This window comes from Delphinus delphis, chromosome 9, assembly GCF_949987515.2.
Source record: "Delphinus delphis chromosome 9, mDelDel1.2, whole genome shotgun sequence".
Classification (NCBI taxonomy): domain Eukaryota; kingdom Metazoa; phylum Chordata; class Mammalia; order Artiodactyla; family Delphinidae; genus Delphinus; species Delphinus delphis.
The window spans coordinates 42,894,254-42,921,789 of NC_082691.1; the positions used below are offsets into that span (position 1 = coordinate 42,894,254).

Genomic DNA, 27,536 nt, shown 5'->3' on the forward strand with positions numbered 1-27,536 from the left:
TTAGTGGAATAAGATATCCAGTATATTTTTCTCAATTTACATAAAATCTGTCAAGCTGAGTGTTCTACATGTATTTATTAACCTACACCCTAGAAATGCTTTCATGATACTGAATGAACACAATCCTACAAATCTGTATGCAGGAATACATTTCCATCCATAAAGGGACATTACCAAGCTCTTAAGTAGAAAGGTGCCTATCTTTTGTTTTGCACAATTAGATTCCAAGTTCTCTGTATATAATCATGAACAAGAATAATAAAGGAAGCAAGTTTCAAACCAATGGAAATTCTTTCTATTCTTGTTAAAAATACAAACATCCTGATACACACACACATACGCTCACGCAGACACACACAACCTTTCCAACACCACCATTTCCCACTCTTAGTAATATGAGATGTGGGGCTACAATTTAATATTTGTGCAGAGACCTATGAATTAAATATCATATTCTCATACTGTGCTTGGGAGACGACTTCATGTTTTCGTTGATAGAGTTTGCGTATTGTGCTTTTCAAATTGCACTTTAAAACATTTGTACTTCTTGAAACGTGGTAGCTAATTGGGCTGATAATTCTTAGCTGCCAAGAGCAACTTTAGATATGGTCCTCTTTCTGTTCAGTATGTGATTATTTTAAAACTACTTGGAGGACAGAACTAGACAGCCCTTCATCAGGTGTGCAGTGGTGAAGATCTGATTTTTCAATAGGTCTGTTAATTGGACACAAGTACAATACCCATGATTTAATGAAAAGTTATGATAGCAGATAAGGTACCCTGCAAAGTGAATGAGTTTTCTTTAGGTTCAATTGTGATTATGTTGCCATGTCTACTTTCACTGATGCCTTCATGCGTTTTTTTTTTCCCCCTTTAGCCTAGTATTTTTATATATCTCTAGAATTTTCTTGGGATACCTATCTTCTGGTTCTCAATGTAAATATACTTGGAATAAAATAAACCCAACAATGTTATCTATTACTAGCTGGTTAATAGAATCTATGATGTTATTTTTGGAGTGGAAATTGAATTTGTATATAGAATGTATGCTTTTTCTAGTTATCTAAGTCAACTTTCGAAATGCTTATTCATTATCAATGTATATGAAATAGTGTAGAATTTTTCTCGAACTCAGTTTCTTTCTGTTGGCATTGATATCAACCACGTAATGCCTTGGATAATAAAATCTGCAAACTAAATTCTCTCTTTTCTGAACAGAATAATTGAGGAAATTCATTCAAAAGCCAGCCATGTAAAAGACATGATCAAACCAAATGTTGCAGAAGATAGCAAAGTTCTGTTCTTAAGGAGCCACTGAGTCAGTCTGATGTGATAAACAGATGTTGGCAAACTATTATTTAATAAACTAATTGAAATTGTGGTAAACATGATGTGAGAGACATGTGGAGTGTTCTAAGAATGTGTAAGAAGGGATCTCTCCCTAATTTGATGTTAGTAAGCTATGGATCATTTTCAAAGTAACCATCATTCACTTTTATTTTTGAGGAAACTTATAAGAAAGGCTGGAGTTTTCTGATAAAATTTGGTTTATAAGAGTAATATCTTCACCCATCCTTATTTTGTCTAGGGTAAATTTCAAACGTAATAGTTAACTAGTGTTGTATAGTTCTGCTTCATGGTTTTAGAGGGTTTGTTTTTTAGTATGTGTGTTTTCCTTACTCAGTAATAACACACAGACTTAAAGTCAATCCACATTTTGTATACTCAGGTTTTGGTAATAAAATATTAATTTTCATCAGTTGAAACACACCCATTAATAGTAGTACAACCTACCTAAAGAGTACAATTAAATATTTTTAAGTGCCAAATCTATAACTTTCCTATAAAAATCTTTTGTTTTTACTTGGACAATAAAAGACTAACTTCTTAATAGTCCTAGTCTGATTCTTCAGTCTAATTTCATAATTAGTATCAAAGATTGGAAAACAAAATATCAAGAAGTTCTCCTGAATTACACCTGGGTTTTACACTTTGAGTTAATGCAAGACACTTATATTTTGAAATTTAGACTTAATGGCATATAGCTTACTCCTAACTTGATGGTCCAACATAAACGTATCTTTATATGCTGTATTTAGGATGAGAAATAAAGATTACTATTGTTTGAGTATGAAGGAGAAAATGAATAAATAGCAAAGATTTATGGAATTAACTAAAATTTCATACATTTTAATCTGTTCCCTTGAGAAGGGTCCCACGTTCTGATTCCCAAACTGGATATTTGGAAATCTCTAAGACAGCATCAACAGATTTATGAATATATATTTTTCTTTGCCAAATTAAAAATAAGATTAAAATATTATCAGGTATTCCATGTATACAGATGTAATACACTCACTGACTTTCTTAGCTCATAAAGTTTTGACATCAGCACTCTGGGAAGGCTGTTTCCCTGAATGTATTTTAAGCCACTTGTAATTCTCTACATATGCACATGAACTTCATAAAGTAATGATATAGGTATGTCAAATTTTCACACAACTGTGGTTAGTTAGCACAGTATTTTCAGTCAATCTGTTTTCTATTTACAACTCCATCATTCCATTTGTAATGAAGTTAACAGCTTCCAGTTGTAAACATCTTCCTAGTTAAACAAAATTAAATGTTTAAATATAATCACATTCTTCGTATTTCATTCTTTGTATATTAATTGTTTTGTATAGGAGTATCTAAGTCTCAAGCTCTGAAATCTAGGATAAATAATAAAAATAAAAATCAGAACTGGAGTCTAAAATCCAGGATGGTTTTTTTATTCATTTAAAAGGTGAACTTGGCAAGTCACCTCCCCTCCTTGTCACTTGTTTTCCTCATTCATAGAGTGAATCTCTTGGTGTAGTTTAGTGGTTTTTACTTTTCAGCGACAGAAGCCTCTTCTCAGACAAAATCTATGTATTATCTCAACATACATAAAAATAAATAATAATAATGGAGCTTTTCTTAGGGAAGCAGCAATGAGAGAGGAAGGGAGTGGGGTGGGGCTGAGTGACCCTAGAGCCGGACCCTGTATGCTAGTCGCCCACTTCCCACACATCCTATTGAAGATGGCTCTAGTCCACATCAAATAATTCCTCAAATGCCAGGGGCCACGTTTTGAAAATCATGTAATTATATGATTATTACATTTCTTTAAAATTCCAAAATAATGTAATCTCTATTACATAAATTGCTATTTGTCTATTAAAGTCTTGAGAATCCTATTATCTACCTTAAAAAAAGAAATGATATATGCAAATATAAGTAGGTTTCAATCTATGATAAGAAGGATTCTAAGGTAAAAAGCCCACATTTCATTTTAAAGCCACTGACTTAAGTATTCCATAATATTGCTCCATAATGCCAAGTAGTTCATATTTAGGAAATGAATAAATTGATAAAACTCAAAGTAACACTTTAACATGCAGAAAATTCCAAAAATCTTTTAGTCAAAGTTTAATTCTCTTACCCATCTTTTTATTTCACTGTGGTGATGAGCAAAAAAAAAAATTGTTTTTGTAAATTTAAGGGCAGAATGTGATAGAATGAATTTTTCACTTCCCAGCTTTGGTTACAAGAAAGTAAACACTTCTGTCAGCACACACGTATGCAACTAATAGATTCTTTCAATCATAGTATGTACAACAACAGAAAATGAGAGGGAAGAGAGCATATCCTACAAAATAGTTAATTGCCCCAGGAAAAGAAAAGTCTGCAGGAGATTAAGTTCTTCACAAGCAGCCGTTTTCTCTGCCAGTTAGTGAAATGAATTTGATGGTTATGAGGCAGGAGTAATGGGTTTTCACTGTGACTAGTTTCTAATGTGAGCTAGGGTTCTCTACCTACCTAAAATTAAGCAAGGGTTCTTAATGAGCCGAGGGTTCTCTACCTACTTAAAATTAAGAAAATGAATAAAAGCAAGTTTTCAGTAATCCCAAAAGGACTCAAAATGAACTTGTCCCAGCAATTACCTTATATAGACTCTGTGACACAGTTCCCCTTCTGCGAAAATACTGAGTGTAGATCATTACTTTCCAACAGTCATGTACAGAGACCTACTTTATAACACTTCAGGGAAGTTCATGTACTAGATCTTGAAGTGCCTTTCTGGAACGTGAAGTATTTGTAGTTTTCATCTAGTAGCACTCTTAACTCTTGTATCGTTTTTAGGTCCATGGGGCCGATGCATGGGAGACGAATGTGGTCCAGGAGGCATTCAGACCCGGGCTGTGTGGTGTGCTCATGTGGAAGGATGGACAACGTTGCATACAAACTGCAAGCAGGCTGAGAGACCCAGTAACCAGCAAAATTGTTTCAAAGTTTGTGACTGGCACAAAGAGTTATACGACTGGAGGCTGGGACCCTGGAATCACTGTCAGCCTGTGATTTCAAAAAGCCTAGAGAAACCCCTTGAGTGCGTTAAAGGGGAAGAAGGCATTCAGGTGCGAGAGATCATGTGCATCCAGAAAGAGAAAGACATCCCTGCGGAGGATATCATTTGTGAGTACTTTGAGCCCAAGCCTCTTCTGGAACAGGCCTGCCTCATCCCCTGCCAGCAAGATTGCATTGTGTCTGAGTTTTCTGCCTGGTCAGAATGCTCCAAGACTTGTGGCAGTGGGCTCCAGCACCGGACACGTCATGTGGTGGCGCCCCCCCAGTTTGGAGGCTCAGGCTGTCCAAATCTGACTGAGTTCCAGGTGTGCCAGTCCAGTGCCTGTGAAGCTGAAGAGAGCATGTACAGCTTGCAGGTGGGGCCCTGGAGCACGTGCTCGATACCCCACTCGAGGCAAGTAAGACAAGCAAGGAGACGTGGGAAGAATAAAGAACGGGGCAAGGACCGAGGGAAAGGAGTGAAGGATCCGGAGGCCCGTGAACTGATCAAGAAAAAGAGAAATAGAAACAGACAGAACCGACAAGAGAACAAATATTGGGACATCCAGATTGGATACCAGACCAGAGAAGTTATGTGTACTAACAAGACAGGGAAAGCTGCTGATTTAAGGTAACATTTTATTACCATTAAATAAGCGTGTCTCTCTGTCAAGACCATGGGCTAGAGAGTACTTAAGACCTTCTGTACTAAGTCCTGGAATTCATATGTGTACACCTAGGATGAGCTACCCCCAAGTGGGACATTTTCCACTTGAAGACATTTAAACTTTTGTGGTTTTCCTGAAGTTACCTCTGTTTTGTATATGTTTAGGCACTATACCACTAGAGGTAATTTAAATTTTCCTGTCAAAATCTAAAGCATGAGAGATTCTGCATGAGATGATATTGCTTCTTTAGATCAGCAGTGCTGTTTTCACCTATAATGGGGGAAAGAAAACCATAGTGAGCTGGAGTTTGGGAATTTTCATTTCAGATACTTATTTTAGTAAGAATAAGGCACACTTATAATCTCCCCAAGTTTGTAACATGTTCAGAATCACCCTATAAACAAAATCTAAACAACCACCCAGGGAGCTATACCTAAGAATAGTTCCTTTTACATTTTATAAAATGGAATAACTCTCCCCAGAAGAAGAGGGAAACCAGCAGAAAATAAGGTAAGTAAAGGTTATTTAATCATGAGTAGCTTACTTTAGAAAACATGTAATTAATTGACTGCATTGTCTAGACAGAAATTATTTGTCTAATTATCTCTGGGTGAATAATGACTATATTATGAAAGACTTCTCATGCATGATTTATTTCTTGTGAAAATATTCATTGAGGATTATCTAAAGGGTATTATGTTTTCTGGATATTCTAAATTTTGCTCTTGGATAAGCCAGACCATCTGGGAGGGGCTTATTTGGATCATTTGCATAAGTGCTGCTTCTGTACTATTTATGCAGCTATGATTTGGACTGAACTGAGAGAAATTATGGCAACATCACTCAGAATTTTATATCATATTTATTGTAGAAATGACATTGGAAGTGTCATCTACTCCGTTACACAGTCTGTTCTCTTGATTAAAAACACATAAGATAAATTTCACTGACGTCTCAACCCATGTGCTTCTGGTGAGCATCTGGATCGTTTTCCTTATGGCCCCTGGATATCTTGTAATAGATCACGTTTTCCTGTTTACCTTGGGAACATAAGTAGGACTGTGTGGCATGCGTGTTGTTTACTAATACCCCCCACCGGCTTCATGTTCTTCTCACCCTCATTATTTTCTTTCATTCATTCTTGTCTAATGATTTTGCTATCTATGGATTTTGAAAGCTGACTGAAAGCCTTTTGGGAGCAGGATATAGTTTCAGTAAGTGAGTAAACAAACAATTGATGTATCTGCCTAAGACAATTTCTCTCATCATACCATTGTTCTGGTCGCTATTTTTAGGATATTTGTTACTCCCTCTTTGTACATACACAATTGGATTTTCTTTCAGCCGTACAGTAATTTGCTCTCTCTGTGTTCTGAGGTCATCAATCCAACTCTTTTCCTGGTCTTGCTAAAGGCTGCTTCTCCTGCCTTCATTCTCCAGGTTCCCTGTGACTCCTTGAGAGAGAGAGAGAGGGAGAGGGAGAGGAAGTGTGTGTGTGTGTGTGTGTGTGTGTGTGTGTGTGTGTTCACCTCTGATTCTGTGTCATGGACATTTTAATTTCAATCCCTGTTTAATTCTTTTCTCACTGGCCTTTTCCTGGTGATTTTCTGATCTCTTTTCCTGAAGTATTACAGTTATATTAGTTACTTGGCTCCCACCATGTAATTGAATAAGCCTCCAAGGCAACTTGAGTTGTCTCCTGCTGTCGCTAGGTTAATATGCTGTAGACGTTTAATTTCATGTTGACTACTCAATTAAAAGTATAATTAGAGTAGTAGCTACTACTGCATAGAGCCTGATATTTCCATCCAGTTATTTGTAAGCAAATAGATATAAAAATCTGTAGATCCTCTGCCGGGTGCTTATATTCCATTAGAAATACTGTATTGATTCCAATAAAATGGTAGTTGCATGTATGTTATAACTTACTAGGGTATAAATTAAATACTATGTTAAACAAATTGCTTCTTAATATTTCTCTTATTTGACAATTATATATAAGAATAATATGAATAAATATATATGATTAAGAAAGTTAGTCTTAGTAAAGAAGATACAACAATTAGGTATTTTGCCTACATTTTTCTCAAACATTACACCATAGCAGTGAAGCTTTTTAAAGTGAAGAATGGATGGATAACTCCAACAAAGAACAGGACCACAGGTGAAAGACTTGATGATTAAAGTGCTTCATCTTATATCAAATTCAGAAACAATTTTATTGTGTAAGAGGATAAAAAAGTCATTTAGTAAGGCTAAAACAGTCCTATTACAATAACTAAATGAATTTATCTAAATAAACCTAAGAATCTTGGGGAAGCAATTCATAGGGCAAATAAAAATAAGTTTAGTAGAATTGCTGCTAGAACTGCAAAGCTAAAGATGATAGATTTCCCATGCTTTCTGCTTTCAAACAGACTAAAATCAGTAAGAATGAAAAACATGAATGCAAGTCCATCTTTTATGACAATAGGAAACCATCACAGTCCCAAACCACAATTGATAGAGATTATAGATCAATTTTCAATCTATAAATTAAATAGATCTAACTGAGGAGGAAAGTCAAAGGGGCATTATGTCTTTATAGCTTTCATGAGCACTTAAAATCTCTAAGGGTAGCCTGAAACTTCTGAGGGGCCAGGTTAATGGCATGTTTTATGATGGCATGGTCTGTGTTAGTGAAAGGGCTGCTGAAGCCTTCTTGTATTCTGTTTGAAAACAGAATGGCATAATAACACTGAGGGGAACTCACTATGCCATTATTGCCAAGAAAAGACTATTAGTTTGATGGACTGAGGGATTAAAGTTTTGATGACCAGTGGAAGAAAATTCTAAATCATTACACACACCATGACACAGGGGGCTTCCCTGTGAACCAGTGATTTTCAGCCAGGCTTGAATAGAGTCTTACCCCAGGTGAAGAGTTGTTTTGAAAGTTTCAACAGACAGCTCTTCAAGAAACCAAACATACTAAAGAAAATATGGTCTTCTGAATCAAAACCAGAAGTAATTTTAGTATTCAAAGAAGAATCAAGAAAATAGAATTTTAAAAGTGATTTGACAGAGCTCCGAAAAGGAAGAGAATTATAAAACAAGTAAATAAATTCACATTAGGTGCAACGGTAATTGGAAAATTTTCAGTGGTAAGAGGAGTCAGTGAGATGGAGAACAGTTTAAGGACATCAACTCCAGTTTTTTAAAAAGATGATGGGTCTGGAAAGGAGATCACTGTATAACATTCTGGGATTCCTAAAGATAGGACCAGAAAAAGAACAGAAAAAAGAAAAAACAAGATAAAACAAAACCCCCAAAATATAATAGAAGACTTTCCTGAAGTTGGAAGACTTCAATCCACAGATTGAAATTGTACAGGGCCAATATTCTGGTAGAGGAGGCTGAAATAATGTCCTCATGGAAGACCTGATATAGAACAATTTTATAAAGAGAGACAAAGAGACACCAAACCAAAGACCAGGTTAGTACCCAGTTCTGAAACACTAGAAGCATTTCCTTTATAGTCAAAAATGAGACAGGACTGCACATTATCTTCACTGTTAACATTGATCTGTAAGTATTAGTCAATGTAGTTGAAAAGAGAAAGAAATTAAAATTGGAAAACAGGTGGGAATATTAAGATTTTTCCAGATGTTATAGAAAACTCAAGATATTCAATTGAAAATATATTATAAACAATAAAATACCTCAATAGGGTGGATGGACACAAAGATAATATCTCAAAATCAATATATTCCCTAGATGCAAACAACAATTAGCTAAACATGATGGACACAAAAAATTAAAATATCCCATTTACAATAGTAAAAATTCTGTTAATAAACCTAATTATAAAATTTCTGCACATAATACCAGACTTTGAAAGTACAAAAGTAAATGTGTGCCTATCTAGAACATCTAATAAATATATCAGTTGTCCCTACGTTGTTACTATAAAATTAACAAGAGAAAAATAAGTAAAAGCCAGGAAAATTCTGAAAAATAAAAGTAGAGAGAAAAGACTAGTGTCACAAGATAATTAAATGCATTTTATTCTTTGAATAATAATAATTTTATGTTAGCACATGAATAATCAGATCAGAAAAGGGTCTAGAAAAAAGCTCCTCAGAACCCTGCAGTATGGCGCCAATGGTGAAGGAGCATTTCCAAGTCGGGAGAAAAGATATAATTTAATCAATTTGGTTTTGTTTGGAGGGCAATTGCTTTGCCACGTAAAGAAGAAGAGGAAGAAGGAAGGGGAAAAAAGAATTGTATCCCTTTTTCAATTGTATACCCAAACAAAGTCCAGGTTCATTGAGTACTTAAAAATGTTTTCTTTTTAAATACTAGAAGAAAGGCTAGAAAGTTGAAGTCTCAAAATAAGGAAGGTATCCTTATGTGACCTATTAGGCCACAGAATGCAGAAAACATACAGGAAAAGATTCATCTATATGATTATATTTATTTGAATAAAGAAAATTTTGCTCAGGAAAAATGTTAACCAATTAAAATCCAAGTAGCAAATGAAGAAAAAATCTTGGTGATATGTAAAATTGACAAAGAGCTAGTTTTCTTAATGCATAAAAAGCTCCTACAAATCATTAGGGAAAGAGTCCAAAATCTAATATAAAAATCAGCATAAGTTTAAGAGAATGAAAAGACAAGCCACACTGGGGAAAACATTTGCAAGACACATTTGATAAAGGGCTATTATCCAAAACACACAAAGAACTCTTAAAACTCAACAGTAAGAAAACAAACTACTGGATTAAAAACTGGACTAGAAACCTTAACAAATACCTCGCCAAAGAAGATATACAGAAGGCAGACTAAGCATATGAAAAGATGCTCCACATCATATGTCATCAAGTAGATGCAAATTAAAACAACAATATGATACCACTGCACACCTATTAGAATGGCCAAAATCCATAATAACGACAACACCAAAAGCTGGTGAAGATGTAGAGCAACAGGGACTCTCCTACATTGCTGGTGGGAATGCGGAGTGGTACCGCCACTTTGGAAGACAGTATGGCAGTTTCTTACAAAGCTAAACATACTCTTACCATGTGATCCAGCAATCATGCTTCACCAAGAATTTACCCAAAGGAGCTGAAAACTTATGTCCACACAAAAATCTACACATGAATGTTTATAACAGCTTTATTCATAATTGCCAAAACTTAGAGGCAACCAAGATGTCCTTCAGTAGGCGAATGGATCAAGAAACCGTGTTACATTCAGACAATAGAATATTATTCATTGCTTAAAAAGAAATGAGCTATCAAGCCATGAAAACACATGGAGGAAACTTAAATGCATATTACTAAGTGAAAGAAGCCAATCTGAAAAGACTGCATACTGCATGATTCCAACTGTAATATATGGCATTGTGGAAATGGCAAAACTATGGAGACAATAAGTAGATCTGTGTTGCCAGGGTTAGATGGAAGGGAAGGATGAATAGGCAGGGCACAGAGGATTTTTAGTGCAGTGAAACTACTCCATATAATACTATGACAGTTGATATATGTCCAAACCCATAGAATGTACAACACCAAGCGTGAGTCATAATATAAACTGTGGGCTTTGGGTGATAATGATGTGTCAGTGTTGGTTCATCAGTTGTAACAAATGTACCACTCTGAGGGATGCTGGTAATGGGTGAGGCTATGCATGTGTCGAGGCAGAGGGTATATGGGAACTGTTTATATTTTCAACTCAATTTTGCTGTGAACTTAAAACTGCCCTAAAAAATAAAGTCTATTAAAATCAGCAAAGGACAGGATCAGGTCAGAGAAAATATGCTAATCTTCAATCATAATTAAGAAATATAAAACATTTAAAATCTCATTTTCACCTGTCAAATTAGCAAATAAAAATGTTTGATAGTATATCAGGGTTTACAGCCTCCAGGTTTGGTGATTCACTAAAAGGACTCAGAGGAATCAGCATATAGTTGCATTCATAGGTAAGATTTATTACAGTGAAAGGATGCAAAGCAAAATCAGCCAGGGAAAACGTGCATGGAGAAAAGATGAGAGGAAACCAGAAGCGAGCTTCCAGGGTCCTCTCCCTGAGGAGTTTCGCAGCCTACACTTAACTACTCCAGCAAAGAGCTGCAACAACATGGGCAAGGCATTGTCTACTTGGGAAAGCTCACTAGAGACTCAGTGCCCCCAAGCTTTTATTGGCAGTTGATCACATAGGCACCCTCAACCTGGCATGTACAAAAATTCCAAACTCCCAGAGGGAAAGCAGCTATTCACCATAATTCACATTGTTTAGACAAACAAATTAGGCACAGAGAGCCACTTTATCATTTAGAGAAAATTTTATATCAATGTAGGGAACTGTTTACCAGGTAAGTTCCCAGATGCCAGCCAAAGGCCAGTCCTGCAAACAGACCTTGTATGGATAGAAGTCTGAGACTTGCTTGCTATTTTATCAACAATAGTATTTAATATTAAAGAAATTGGGGAAAGAGTTGCTCTTATACAGTTTTGGTGGGGGCAGAAATAGGTACAAATATCTGAAAAATAATGTTATGATACGTGTCAAAATTAAAAATACACGTTCCTTTGGCAGTGATTTTATTCCTGGAAATGTTTTCTAAAATATATTTGTGTAAATATGTGTACATCTCTCATCGTAGCATGATTTGTTACAGAAAAACAATCTAAATCCAACCAATGAAGGACTACTTAAATCACGGTGCTTCCACGTGTGGAATGCCACGTAGTTATTACCAAATGAGATACGTATCTCAATCAATGCAGGCTGCTATAACAGAGTATCATAGACTAGGTGGCTTATAAACGACAGAAAAAATTTTTTTCTCACAGTTCTGGAGACTGAGAAGTCCAAAATCAAGGCATCAGCAAATCTGGTGTCTGGTAAGGGCCCTCTTCCAGGTTGCAGACTGCTCACTTCTCACTGTATCTTCTCATGGCAGAAAGAGGGGAAGAGAGCTCTCTCTAGGATTCCTTTGTAAGTGCACGAATCCCATTCATGAGAGCTCTACCCTCATGATTACCTCTGAAAGGTCCCACCTCCTAATAGCATCACACCGAGAGTTAAGGTTTTCAACGTACGAATTTTGGGGGCACACAAACATTCAGTCCATTGCAGTATGTGACTTCTAATTAAACATAAGGGAGTAAAGGTAGTTTTATTTTAATTCACTGCCTTGAAATTAGCCAGAAACACCAATAAAGGAAATAATCACTTCTATTTACAGTAAAAAAAAAAAAAAAAAAAAGTATCCACGTGAAAAATCCAGATCTAAAGGACGGAGGAATCTAGGACTTGAGGTGGGGAGATTCCTTTAAAGTAATTAGGGCCCAATCCAGGAAGATCCGTTCAAGAATCTTTTCCTTGGAATATCTCAGTCTTGGGAGGTGGGCATGGACCATCTACAGAGGTGATGGGAAAAGTCCCTTAGGATCCAGTTCCTCACCCTAGAACCACAGGGGAAGTATAGCTGGAGGAACAGAACATAACTCCCCTCATCTCTTGGCTGAGTTAAGTTGTCAAAAGTGAAGTGGAGAAGAAGAGGATATAGGAGGCAGACATTTCTAGATTGCAGCAAGCATAGCTTTAAGGCTTGTAAGATCTAAGGGTTTGCTGTAAGCCACCCTCACATCTGGAAAGCTTTTAGTTGTCCCAGCTCACCAATTCCTGAAATAAAGACCTGACTATGCATTTCAAAGGTACATGTTTCAGGAATAACTATGAAATCTGCTATATATAATACAAGAAGTATTTAGTGGAAATAGAGCCTACTTTTGAAAATACCTTCCTTTTGAACACGCACTGTTTTGTTGTATTGTCTGACAAATGCAGTTAGTTGTAACTATAAATCTAATGGAAGCATTGCCAAGAAGTGTGGAAAATTCAGCCCAGTAAATTCCTGAGGGAATAAGAATTAGAATTTAAAACAGATTTCTGTTGGCTAAGACAAAAAAAAAAAGTAGCTTTATCCAGCTTCCAGATAACTCCATGAATCAGACATTTTAGGCACAAATATGTAAGGATAAAAAATAACTGGGTCCATAAACATAGTCAACTCATTTTGACAAAGAACCAAAAGCCATACAATGGAGCAAAGATAGTCTCTTCAACAAATGGTGCTGGAACAACTGAATATCCACGTGCAAAAAAAAGAATCTAGACATAGACCTTACATTCTCCACAAAAATTAACTCAGCCTCCAGCAACCAAGATGTCCTTCAGTAGGTGAATGGGTAAAGAAACTGTGTTTACATTCAATGAAATATTATTCAGTGCTAAAAAGAAATAAGCTATCAAGCCATGAAAACACATGGAGGAAGCTTAAATGCATATTACAAAGTGAAAGAAGCCAATCTGAAAAGGCTACATACTGTGTGATTCCAACTACATATGTGATATTCTGGAAAAGGCAAAACTGTGGAGACAATAAAAAGATCAGTGTTGCCAGGGATTAGATAGGGGGAAGAGATGAATAGGGAAGGTTTTTAGGGCAGTGAAAGTACTGTGTATGATATCATACTGATGGATAAATGCTGTTGTACTTTCATTCAAACTCACAATGCACAACCCCAAGAGTGAACCGTAATGTAAACTGTGGACTTTGAGTGATTATGTTGTGTCAAAGTAGGTTCATCCTTGGTAAAAAATGTACCTTTCTAGTGAGTAATGTTGGTAATGGGGGAAGCTGTGCACGTGTGAGGGCAGGGAGTACATGGAAAATCTCTGTGCCTTCCTCTCAATTTTGTTGTAAAACTAAAACTGCTCTAAAATAAATAATCTTTTTAAAACCTGGGTAATACATGAAGAGGAAAATAATCTAGTAACTCCTAGAAATACTGACAAGTTGGAGTACTTTTCTCTCATTTTGTTATCAATTTTCTTTTTCTTTTTTTAGTCTCTATGTAAATTCAACCTTAGCATTTCAAATAGTAATGAATCATGCTCAAGTGACTTTCTGATTTTTTTTTCCTAAACTCTTGCTTTTTTGACATACCCTCTAAACTTCAGACTTAAATCTGTTGAATAGGAAATTGTATTTCTTCTCAACACAGTCTCTCTCTTTATGCCTGATTCCTATTTTACTCTAGGATACTTGTTGTTGAATACTCCATCCTTCTCTTTTCGGCTTGCCCTCTAGAATGGTCATATAAAAGTTCAATATAAAGCTACTGGCTTCACAACAGTCTGAAAATTTCACTCAGTCAACAAGAGGGGAATTTAAGTAATGGATAATTATGAGAAATAAGTACTCAGTAAGAATAGGGAAACCTGTGCACTCATGGCTCCACAACATTGAACAAGTCATTTAAACTTTCTGGGACTCAGTTTTTTTTCACCCATAAACCATATGTGTGTATGGCAATGGGCAGTGATGAGCGAAGGAAGGAAGGATCTTAAAAATTCTCTAAAGGCCTTCCAAGTTTTGTGATTCCAATGAACCTTGAACCAAAACCATACCTGAAATTGTCACATATATAAAAAGTCATATATATTTTTCTTGGCAGAAAGTTAATTTTCAACGTGTTCCACAAATCAGTTCATTGTGAAACATGGAAATGAATGTATATGCAGTGCCTGTAGAATAAGACCACTCTCCTGGTCTTGAAAGTAACTGCAAGATTTTTCCTCAGTTGATGTGCTGCATGGTTCCTGAGGGCCCATTCCCAGGATATGACTGTGAATCAGTGAAACTGCAAATCTTATCCTGACCTTACCAAAAAGAAGGGAGTAAATTGCCTACTTCTTAAAGTAATATTGACTAGTTTTAGGTTATTCAGAATCCATTTATAAAATTACTACTTCTCATGCATAAATAGCAGGCTTTTAGATTAAAAACTTTCTGTAATATCCCCAGTGTCGACTTGCCTGCCAGATACGCACCAGCATTTCTCAGGAGCTTGCCTCAGCTGCTTTCTGGCCACATCTGACTAAAGAAGTAGTTAATATGTCCACATTCTTTTGTAGATCATATATGGCTAGCCAGAAAACCTTTACTTTTCTCAAAATGTAGAACTAACTGGGAATATATTATATTTACCCTTAGAGAGTCACTCGCAGACCTTTCAGATCCTGCGTATGTGCCCGGAGGCTGATCTGTGAGCAGCACATTAATAAGCCTTCCCAGTTCTCCTCCTCCTGGTTGGGCTCTACCCATGAGAGGCAGCAGCAGTCTATCAGAAGGTGGGAAGAGAGGGGTGTTGGGGTATTCATTCTGTCTTCCGGGGTCAGCAGTGCCTGAGTTCCTCTAACAAAAGGCTTCAGCCCCTGCCCAGCAGCCCTCTCCGACTGCTCTGCATCTAGCTCAGTGCTGCTAAAAATCCTTTTTTTGGTCCCTTTGTCACCTTGGGGTGATAAATTTCCCATAGTTGCTAGCCCCAGAGTTCTTCACCATCCCTTGGCGATATAACACTGCCCTTGCTGTTGCTGTTGTTAATAATCCTTTTATTAAACTCTTCTGAATTAACCCATGTGAGTTGGTAATTTGTTTTCTGCTAACCTTGACATATACTAGAGTACAATATTAGAGCCAGAGAACTACTACTGTGTCATTGCTGGTTTACTTATTAACTTAGTCTTTACTTACCCCCATTCAACTAAGACAGTGCCTAGCCTCCAGTAAATGTTTGTCAAAGGCTTAAAATTTAAGAGAGTGTTTGGTCTTGGAACTTGAGCCTTTTAGTGAATAATATGGAGTCAAGTAAGGCCAATGGGAAAATGGAAATTTCTGTAGATTCTGAAGAAAGTGACCAGAATATGTAAATAACTCAAGAGAGATAAGTCATATTCAACTAAGAGAATATAGAATATATAGAATGTAGAATATAGATATTAGACCATTCAGGTGACATCACTTAGAATATATTTCAATATTATTGTGCCTGGTTAACACCAAACAATTGCTGTTGCATAATTAGATAAAATACATATTCTATAGAACATAGAAAATGTACCATTCCTAATACTGTAAACGTATTCCAATAGTTCCTGAGCGTTAGCTGATTTAGCTTAATCTTTAGTCCATTTATAGCATTTTTAGTTATACTGTAAGCATATTATTTCTGTTTTTACATCTTGAAGCCACTAAGCTACTTAGTCATAACTGTCAATTAATTGGTGTTGATGACAGCAAACTAAAGGGCTAATATTGTCAATATCCACCTACAAACTTATATCAAATTCAAAAATATCAGTGTGACCCTCAGAGTCACTCCCCCCATCCTAAGGTACCACTGTCTCATCATACCTAGGATATCTTCACCTCTCCTACATCTGTCTCTGTTGCCTCCCAGGAGTATTTTTGGTTTAGAGGATGATCCTATCATGGGACAATTAAAAGGAAGTTCTTAGGTAGCTTTTAAAATATGTTTAACTTACAGGAAAGCATTTAGGGCCAGGGTCACCTTAAGCCACAGTGTAGATACCAATGCCTAATGTTCCTTCCCATTAACTTTAAAGTCCATTCCAACTGCCTCATTTTTTCCTCAGAGCTTTATTAATATCTCCTATTTGACTGTTCTAAGTTTAGCTTTTTTCCTTGAGCTGGTGTGAGAGCATGTTTCCTTGAGAAACTTCCTTGAGCGGACACTTCCTTAAGCAGCCTGGCCACTGACTGGGCAGTGACCTTGCATCTCCTTGGCAGCAAATTTGATCTCATCCATTGTTCTCTTTTATTTGCTGGAATTCTACCAGCTTTATATGGGTAGTACTGAATCTCTGTCTGACTGGAACATAACAAGAAGAATTTCAATGGGAGGAAATACTTTCAAAAGGAAAAAAAAATCTACGTGGGATAAGGATTTTAATAAATCATTAATGCATTATTTGTATAACCTAATTAAGAATATGCTCACTCTTAGAATCTACTAATACATTGTGTTAGTAACTTCAGGTGTTTTGTCTTATTTCTTCCTTAAAATTGTTACTTATATATTGGGCATTATTTTAGGCCTCTTCTCACACTTTCACCTTACTGAGTTCTTTATTGTTCTAATTTTGTATCATTTTATTATAGGTCATTATCCAGGTTTTTTCTCCAAAGTTTTTTTGACAGATATTTTTTTCTCTATTTAGTGTAGATATGTGGTTATTGCTACTACATTTTAAAAGAATGTGAAAATTTGTTTGGGTAGTATTTACCAGGATAGCAGTTGAATTGTAAATGAACAAAATAACTGTGCTGTGCTTAATACAAGAAGCCATTGTACTTGGAAGATCTTGGAATGTTGGTACAGTCATGTACAGTGTAGAGAGCTGGAACAAACAAAGCATGTTTTTGATCAAAAAAAATAAATTTTGACTGATACATTTTGGATTTTATATAGGGTTTCACAAAGTTTATCAAAAATGCAGTTCTCTGGCAGGTTCATGTCTATCAGGGATCCTGTATAGTAAAATTTAAAAAGAAATAGGTGAATTAAATTATGGTAGACATTGTATAGTTTCAGCTCTGTGGAAAGCATTGTTCCTGCACTCGATATCTTTAATTCTATGCATGAGAAACAAGGAGAAAAAAAAGTGAAAAAAAAGTAAAATCACTTTAAATTACTCTAACTCCGTGTAGACCCAGGAAGTTCTTGTCCTTTATGAGTTGTATAATATATATAGTTCATAGTTGGTAAAAATACTTGATGGAAAGATAAATCTAAGATAAAATGACTAAAGTTTTCAAGAGAAAGCTGCATCTGTATTGACTAGAATAATTTGATAAGGCAACAGAATTTGACCAAGTTCCCCAAAATGGATTGTATTTACCTACGTGTGGTGTGATGGGGAAAGTGAGCATTCCAAGTCAAACAGATAGAAAGGCAAAGAAATTTGAAGGTTTTTCCAGTAAGCAGGGACGGAATTATGTTAACAAACAGGAATGGCATGCAGAATGAATTGGAGGGCCCAGATTTTAGAGTATGGGCAGCCAGGGCTTAGGTCATATTTATAATCTAAGAATGGGGTGAGGAATACCTGGATCAAGGTATCAGTGCTGGGAATATTGAGGTCAAACAGACAATAGGAGGAAATTCAATCTTGGCAATTTCCATTGAAAAGTTTGACTGTATCTTTGATCTCTGCTTGCTATGAGCCTCTAGTTTCCGCAACTGTGACCAATAAATGACAAAACGCTAGGATAGTTGGGTTAGCTAAAATGGAACACTGGCAAGTAGTAGAAACAGAAGGAAAAGAAGTTGCCTTTCCTATTTTGGTGGTCAGCTATTTCATGCTCCTCAAATAATATATAGACTTTAAACTGGCCATTTTATTTGGGGTCCCACTTACATAATAGATCATAGCCAAGGATGCTGTGGGATGATGCCAAAGCACTGAAGCTGATCCCTGACTGTCCCCGTGGATAAATTTTCATGATGATGATAACTAAGGTTTTCTTCTACTCTTTGTTAAACATGTCCACGTATATCACTTTTGAGCCTTATAATTATGTGTGCTAGCCAAACTCTACACTCCCCAGGCTTTACCCTTTCAAAAAAGAAAAGAAAGGGATGTGAAAGAGATTTCTCTTTAATAATCGCTTCATTCTACTCCCTCCCCACCACGAAGTCTGCCCAAGTCTGCGAAGGGGTGTGGCTTAGCTTTTTTCTTCTAGATTATGAATAAGGAAGAAGGACTCCTAATCAAGGCATAGTAGATTAGTGGGGGGATGGGAATAGGGCCCAACTAGCAGGAGGCAAGAGAGGCTCCCAAGGCACAAAACTTAAGGATTCATTCACTCCCCGGGGCCTGCCAGTGCCTCCTTCTGTTTTGCTCCATAGGCTTTTAGCCTGACTTAGCCTCACCCTGGGTCAGAAGAGCAGTGAGTTGGCCGAGGGTCTGAGGACTCACATGTCCTCTCTTCCAAAGGCTGTTCATCATCTGCATCTATATAAGTCCATATTGTATGTTTAACCTTTTATTTGAAAAATAAGTTTTTATAGCACTGACCTTGATTATCTGTACCTTCTAACTTAGACATTCCAAGAATCTGTCAGTATTTTAGGGAGGTGCAAGGAACTGTGACGTTTGAACAGGTGTAAAATTATGAATTACTTTTTCTTTGAGCCGAAGTGTCTCCCTCTGTGGAAGTCCCTTTGACTCTGTTTTTCATTTGTGCCTTTATTCTCTTCTGTATTTAAGTAGATGTACTATCTAAAGCCTTTCTAAGCAGTACCCATGCAATGGCATTCTGGAGACTTTCGGTACTCAGTCTAAATTCCATCTGGCTTTTATATTATTCCTCTATGGTTACTGGTCATTTAACCTAACAAACTCATATAATGTATTCATAATAATACATGACTCTTCACTTTGTTATTAGAAAGGAATAATGAGGGGAACAATGTTAGGTGTTCAGACAGACTAATAGAGAGAAGTTAAGATACATGAGTCTTTGGTGGCCCTTTTAAAGGTAGCACCTTTCTCTTTTGGTTAGTTTGAGAAGAGGATGTAGTGTCCCCATCTGCTAGGTGCTTAGAAACTTAACTCGTATTAGACACTCAAGGAATAGTTTCATGGAAAAAAAAGAAATCATTTTATGCAACTGATGTAATTGACAGAATACCAGCATTAAACTTAGACTGTCTGGATTTAAGTCAGAATCCTACCGTTTATTTTTTAATTCCAAAATGGGGATAACATTCCTGCATTATATATGTGTTAGGATTTTTGTGAGGATATAAAAAAAAAAAAAACTACGTGTGTATAATTGCTGTGTAAATTGATGTGGCTGAGAAAAATGTGAATTTTTATTAATAGTAAAGTATGGCTTTAAAATAATTAGATGGTAACGATCATTGAAAACAAAAAAAGAACACAGCCCTTTCCTTCTTAGGTTCATGAAATCCCTTTCAAAAGGGCAGAGTTGCATTACATAAGAGGACAGAAATCGATGTCTAATGATTTTGCAAAGTAAAATAAACACCTTTTTCACATCTTTGTATCTTTAATATGATAGGATAAGACCAATATTAATATGGTAATATTTACTTTGTAAGTATACACATTTTACTATGAATATGTTTTTCTGCTAAGCTCACAGAATCTTGGGTTCCACTCACACAATACAGAACTATTTTAAATTCTAGAAGGATCCAGAATATCATTAGTAAGATATTATCTTTAGCTACATCCTACTAAGCATAAAATAAAACTATTTTTTGTAAAAGTTATACTATTATGGGTAGTTATACTATAAAGGATATTTAAAGATAATTTTTATATGACTTGTGATATTCAACAAATGTTATATAAATCTGTGATAGCTAATGTCATTGACTATTTTGATATTCAAATAAATCAGAGATTTCCCTGAAGAATTGCTGCATCACAGATTTCCTCTGAAAAATCATTTATTGGCTTAACATTTCTTAACTATTTCATCCTTAGTTGTTTCCTAGCTTATAAGACAGTACATTCAACATAAAGCTAGATGTAAAGAGACTTCATTTATATATTTGTATCGTTAAATGTCGGGGGTTAATGTCTACAGCAACCCCTCCATAGAGACAGAATTCTGTGACTTAGTTCAGAACAATGTGGGGTTTTCTACACAATACAGGTAAATCAAGGAAAGAAAAGTAAGATAAAACAAATCTGCAATTAAATAATTAAAATATGAAAATGAGGATTGTGTTGGAAATTGTGAAGAAATTGTTACTAAAGGGATGTCATAATTGGAATCATATAAAGTTTATATCTTGGCAGAAAGAAAGGAAGGGGTAATAAAGAGCAAAAAGGAATCAATGGAAGGGTTGAAGTGAATCGAAGCTAGTTTTAATTGAATTTATCATAATTTGGATGATACACTGTTGAGTGAAACACATAATGGATCATGTCATGTAATGTTAATTTTGAAAACTGTAAATCAGACTAGGAAACACTGTGAAATCATCATGAATGATGCATATGCTCTGCTGTGGCATCTTAATTTTAGAATTGCAAATTTGGTTTCTGGAACTGTTTGCATTAGAACAACCAAAGCAGAGTGTTGTGAAAGAAATCAGTTTGAAAAGAAAATATTCCCTAATGTGATTTGTGGAGTTTCTTGGTAAGAGTACCCTGGTGACATACTTTTGCATAGCTTCATTCTCTCTCATACTTTCGTTATGAAGCTGACAGTCTAGAGCCCAGGGGAGCCAGAGGAGCAAGTGAAGCTGAGAATAGGTTGGAAGTAGGGGCAGGGGTTGGGAGTAGGTTCTGTTTTGTTGGTATGGTCAGAGCTGTATAATCCATAGCGAGCATTTATTGCTTGCCAGGGACATTGCTGAGAATGGGTGATGGAAAAGTACAGGTTGAATGAACAGTAATGATGAAAGAGGTCTAGTTCTATCTTCTTGAGCCTAAATGAAGTGCCTCAGTTGTGCTAGATTAATTTGCTTTTGATAATAAGAACATGTTTTATATCATTCGTATGCAGTATTTTGTCAAGTAGAATGTGAACTACTTGAGACTGTCTTTTGATTCTTGTTCCTTATCCCTCTACTGTGAGAGGACTTTGAGGAGGTGCTCAGTGCTTGACAGCTACCAGAGGATGAGGGGGTGTAATCATTAACACCTAGTAAATGCAACCCCTGAAACTGCATACATTGTTCTGCATGGATCGTCTCTATCAGAAATGACCACGTTGGCAACGTCACTTATAAAAGTTAGAATTTCAGATATGTCTAATATCTGTAATCTCCTTATATGCATTGCATTTATTATTTCATTAGTATACAAATGCATGATAGTACTTCTATATGTAAATTAAATACATTAATCTAGGACAGTAACCTTAATACCATAGGTATATCATTGATTTAAAAAAAAAAAAATTCTGGTGAATTTTGTCCAGAAACTTTTTAAAAGGGAAGATGGGTAAAAAGAAAATTGTAGACTTCTAAAAAATGCTAAAGAAAAAAATGCTAATAGTACAACATACTTCAATAAAAGAAAATGATTGTTGAGCACTTATTGGAATTACAACTTTAAGGTATGTGTAGAAGAAAGGTGTGAAGAAAAATAGAATTGTTAATTACTTAGATAACTAGTTTTTATTGAGAAGAATCATCACGTAACTGATCATATGTTTGTCAACCCCATGGTTTGCTTTTACCAACTTACTCTCTGGATTTGAGAGAGAAGTAAACCAGATGTTCAGAAAGTGTTGCACCAGAACTTAGCTCTAGATTAGAGGTGAGTACTACCTGATAGGGGTGTGCAGTGTCAGCAATTTTCACTTATACAAAGGTGGAAATGATGTGATTTTGGCACAAATAGAATATTATAAAGTTGTCACATTCTAAGAAGAGAACAGAATTAAATATTAATTATACAATCAGAAATTCATAAATATTTAAACTGGCTCACAAATTAGGATCACTTGATACTCATGTGTCCTTGTGCCTTTCTCCATATCCCCTACGGCCTTGAAAGTACAAAGATTGTAAAGAATAAAGTTGTTCTCTACTCGTATGGCTATTTTAATTTAAAAGTCTAGATAAAGCACACAAATCATATCAAAATTCATCTTTGAAACTTAGTTGTTAATGCCTAGATATGGTGGCAAAAATCATAGTTTAATCACTTATGAGCATTTGTTGCAGTTGTCAATACTATAAAATTACATTGAAATTTACATCTCAAAGCTTTGAAAATCCACTACATTTCAGTAACAGTAAATGGAACCAGTTTCTTTTTGTTTCTTATTTGCTTACCATGTTTCCTTGCTGTGTGCCCTCTAGCTCATAAATATTACATGATACAATTATTTTTTAAAAAATTAGTTTTATTACTCTTCATACACAGTGGAAACAAACTTATTTCTCTGTTTATGTAAATAATATTATCTTTAAACTGAGAACAATGTATTAAAATATATAGAAAAAGTAAAAGCCACCTAGGATCTAACCACCCTGAAATAACCACCGTTAGTGTTTGGATGCCTATGCGTCACATTACGTATCTATAGTGTATCAGGTAATTTGACATAAATTTATTGTTATTCCCCTTCTTGAATCATATTAACACATCAAACACATCCCATTCCCCCATGAAGTGTTATGTTAACAAGCTCTATTCATATGAACCTGCACATATTGATTATACATATGCATGCAAATGCACAGCTAACTTATTTTGCTCATTTTTTAAAAATAGATCATATTGTACACATTTTTCTGTGTCCTATTTTTTGCTAAATAAAACCTCACAGAAACCCTTCCAATTGATACAGAATAGTTCTAATCCATTGTTTTTAAATTCTTAAGCTCCCTGTTGATGGGGTTAACTTTATTTCTGGTTTACGACTACCAGGAACCAGCCTTCAGTAAACATCCTCATATAAATTTCCATGTGAATTGGTATTTTTATTTATGTAGGGCATATTCCCAGGTGTAGTATTGCTGGGTCAAATTTTATTTTAAAAGATATTTCTAGATGCTTTCTGAAAAGGTGGTAACATGTAACATTTGCATTCCCAGTGTTTGAGATTACTCTTTTCCTCTCATTCCTCTAATCAAAAGCTCTGAATTATTGCCAGTCTCATGCCTATCAAGTGACATAGCATTATTATTTGAATTTTCATATCCCTGGGCAGCAAACCTGAGCATTTTATCATTCGTATTTATGGACTTTTGAGTTTCCTCTTCTGTGCATCTGTGTATATAGTAAACAAAAGATATGTATTTTTTTCTCTTTTATGTGTTTTGTTCTTATCAGTTTAGAGTAACTCATGTTATTTTATGGTAACTAAGTCTCCATAATATTTATTAAATTTTTTTCAAATTCACAAATCTGACTAGCACAAAGTTTAAATTTTTAAAACATCAGATATGTATTTTTTTCTTTTACAGCTTCTACATTTTCAGTTGAGGTTAAGGTGGCCTTCTTAGTTATAGGTTACAAATTGAGTCTCCTAGATTTTCCTGTAAGACATATTGTGTTGTTTTAAATTTACACTGTTTCTCTCTGGACTTTATTTTGTGTATGTACGTGCAAGATAGGGCTTCCTTTTTTAAATTTTCTTTCCTCTGGACATCTGGCTTTGCTGGCACCATTTTAAAAGGTCCTGTCTTCCTCATTTACTTGACCTATCAATACCTCAGATTTTTCAGATTCTAATTCTGGATTCTCTATACTATACGACTGATCTCTTTTTCTTCTCCTGTTCAACAGCATGTACATTTTTCTCTAGGGAATATATAATGTATTTTCCCATATTTGGAATGGCAAAGGTGCTCCTTCCTACTTCTTTTTAATGATTTTCTAGCTATTCTAACACTGAGGTCTTTATATCTAATTACAGGACAAACCATGTTGTGATTTTAACTGGAATAATTTATATTTGAATATAATTATAAACTACCAGCAAGACTGTATTATGGTTTTCTGTATCTTCTGCTCTTGTATTGTGTATCATCTTTTAAAATAATACATTATAATTTTTATATCAATTTTGAATATTTCTGGCTCTCTTTATTCCTAAATATTTTATAGGTGATTTTTCCTCTTGCAAATATAAATAGAATTTTTTAAATATTTCCATGTCTAGGTGCTTATTACAAGGGTAAAGCTGTTGACTTTTATGTCTTTAACTTATATCCATCCACATTGCCAATTCTCTTTTTAATTCCAAAAATGTTTTATTAGAGTCTCTTATGTTTTCATAGTACACAGTGGTAGCATTAACAAAAGAAATTTCTCTCTCATCTTTTCCAGTGTTTATGTCAATTATTTCATTTGCATGATGTTTTTGCTTGGGTGAACAAAGCAGTTTCAACTGTAACAGTGATCAATAACGATTTGTTCCCTGGGGGCTTTATTTAAGTTCACTGAAATAATTATTTTTAATTATTAGTACAGAAGAAGAAAATATGTGAACTAAATCAAGGCATTAACTAGTTATATGGTATTTCAGTTCTCTTATCTTCAGAAGTTCTGCAAATAGGAAACCTCAAATTTATTCTGTGCTTTAGATTGAAATTAGTATGCTATAATAAAAATAGAGATGAAAAGCCTTGTAACATTGACTGTGTTACACAGTCTATGTAAATTGAATCCTGTCTAAGGAAGTGCACAGTGTTACTAGTTAGAGTTTATGTTCCAGTAATTCCCACTGGAGCCGGGAGCTGGCAGTGAGACTTATGGTCTTCAAATATAGTAATATGTGTTCTACCCCTCTGATTGCTAATTGAAGAGACTCTTGATAATGGCGGTTTTCAATTAACTCTAGACCTTAAATAGCCTATTACTTAAAGAAGAGTAGTTAAGTATTGAAACAAAGCATTGTGGTTAATTTACCTTTATCCTAGTTCACTTCCGAATTAGACCAGACATTAACATCTAACAAAAGGTAAGTTTAATGTAACAACGAAGGAATTGGTGATTGTTGATAATCTATGATAAATAGAATGCTAAGTAGTGTGAACTTTTAATGTCATTTGCCAACCATAAAAGTGTTAGAAATTTATTTCAGGTCTCCTTTAGCATTCATATAATGTAGTTATAATCTGTCTACGTCCAATAAGGGTTTGGGGGTGGTTTACAATAATAAAGCAAAATGAATTAACAAATGAATGATATATACATATGTAAATGCAATTAGTGAAAGAGGAAGGGAAGGAAGATATATGAAGTTTTAAAATCACGTTTGTAGGTTAGCTATAGCAATTGGAAACAGAAGTTAGATTGATATACCTGGGCAACTAGTAGAAAGAAATGAAGCCTGATTCTTATTTAATATGTGTCTGTGTACGTGTGTGTGTTGTGTGCATACTGGTTTCCTCTGTCAGCTGCTGGTGAATTTTGGAGCGCAAGTTTATATAACAGTTGTATAAAGCAGTTCAAGAGGGGTCAAGATACTATGGACCAGATAGAATGTTGCTTTTGGCTAGAGGAAATCTCGGGTTCCATAGAATGTCTTGCTTGGGTATATCTGCTTGAACTGATTGCAGTTATTTTGCAAAGCACTGATACACCGTCACTGTCAGTTCTAAAAATATTGCTTATGTTATCTATTCAGCAACTTTTTTTCTGAGTCTCCTTGAAGAATAAGATGATAATTACCTTTAAAAAGTAAAAACATTTAGCCCTCCCTGGGCGTGCCGACCCGCCAGCCCCCTGAGTGCTTCCTGACCCCCGGGCGTACTCCATGGCTGTGAGCATGTAGTCGGTGGGCTGCATCTTTGGGGAGCTGCTGACTCAGAAGCCGCTGTTCCCTGGGAAGTCAGAAATCGATCAGATCAACAAAGTGTTCAACGATCTGGGGACCCCCAATGAGAAAATCTTGCCCGCTACAAAGACATCCCCAACGTCAAGTAGACGACCTTCACTGAGTACTCGTATAACAACCTTCGCAAGCGCTTCGGGGCTCTGTTTTCAGACCAAGGCTTCGACCTCATGAAAAAGTTTCTGACCTGCTTCCCTGGACGGCGGGTCAACGCAAAGGACGGCCTCAAGCATGAGTATTTCCGCGAGACCCCCCTTCCCATAGACCCCTCCATGTTCCCCACGTGGCCCGCCAAGAGGGAACAGCAAAGTGTGAAGCAGGGCACCAGCCCCCAGTGGGAAGGCTGGGCTACTGCCAGCTGGGTGAGGACAACCTGAAGGAGGCGGGCTTCCACCTCGCGACCACGAACCAGGGGGCCTGGGTCCCGGGCCCAGGCTTCAGCCTCTAGTTCTGAGGCTCAGAGCCGACCCCGGACCCACTCTATGGAGTGCCGCCCACCGAGGCCCAGCTGGGACGGCGGCAGATGCTGGAGGCGGCGTCTGGGTCCAGATCCCGGTCAGGGCCTGGCCACGGGGCTGTCGTGGACGCGACCTCAAGTCTAGTCGGACTGCTGTTCTCATGGAGTTTTCCACGTTTTCTTTTTATTTTATCTTGGCTTGTAAATTTGTAGAATTAAATCACATTTTTCTTGTTGTGGGAATAAAAAGTAAAAACATTTAAATGGAGCTTCCCTGGTGGCCCAGTGGTTGAGAGTCCGCCTGCCGATGCAGGGAACACGGGTTCGTGCCCCGGTCCGGGAGGATCCCACGTGCCGTGGAGTGGCTGGGCCCGTGAGCCATGGCCGCTGAGCCTGCACGTCCAGAGCCTGTGCTCCGCAACGGGAGAGGCCACAACAGTGAGAGGCCCGCGTACCGCAAAAACCAAACCAAACAAAACAAAAAAACGAAAAAAACATTTAAATGAATGATGGCGTCAGAGAATAAAAATCAATCTGTGAGAATTCACAACCTTCTGCTCATTTTACTATTTAATATTTTCCCCTTTGCCTATTTTCTCTTAGGATAAAAAAGAAAGAAGTTGCAGGGTTGTATTATTTTGAAAAAAGCAATTAGAGCCAAAGAAGAACTAGACTTTTCACGGAACTGTGGGCTACGGTGAAACCTTGGGGAGAGCTAAGGAGGGAATGGCCCAAGTGAGAATGATAGAGCTTTTGGAACCAAGAGGGAAGAGTTGAAATAATTTAACAGTGAGCCACTTCCTGAGATTTAAGTGAATAAGACAAAACCAGCAATTTAATCACG

At 36.2% G+C, this 27,536-nt stretch overlaps 1 protein-coding gene across 1 annotated transcript in view; it reads left to right on the plus strand.

Moving 5' to 3' along the window:
* THSD7A (thrombospondin type 1 domain containing 7A) overlaps positions 1-27,536 on the plus strand; it is a 455,382-nt gene that overhangs the window by 185,970 nt on the left and 241,876 nt on the right. Inside the window, exon 2 of the mRNA XM_060020445.1 lies at positions 4,165-4,996. Coding sequence (XP_059876428.1) covers positions 4,165-4,996 — 832 coding nt within the window. The remainder of the gene's footprint in view (positions 1-4,164; positions 4,997-27,536) is intronic.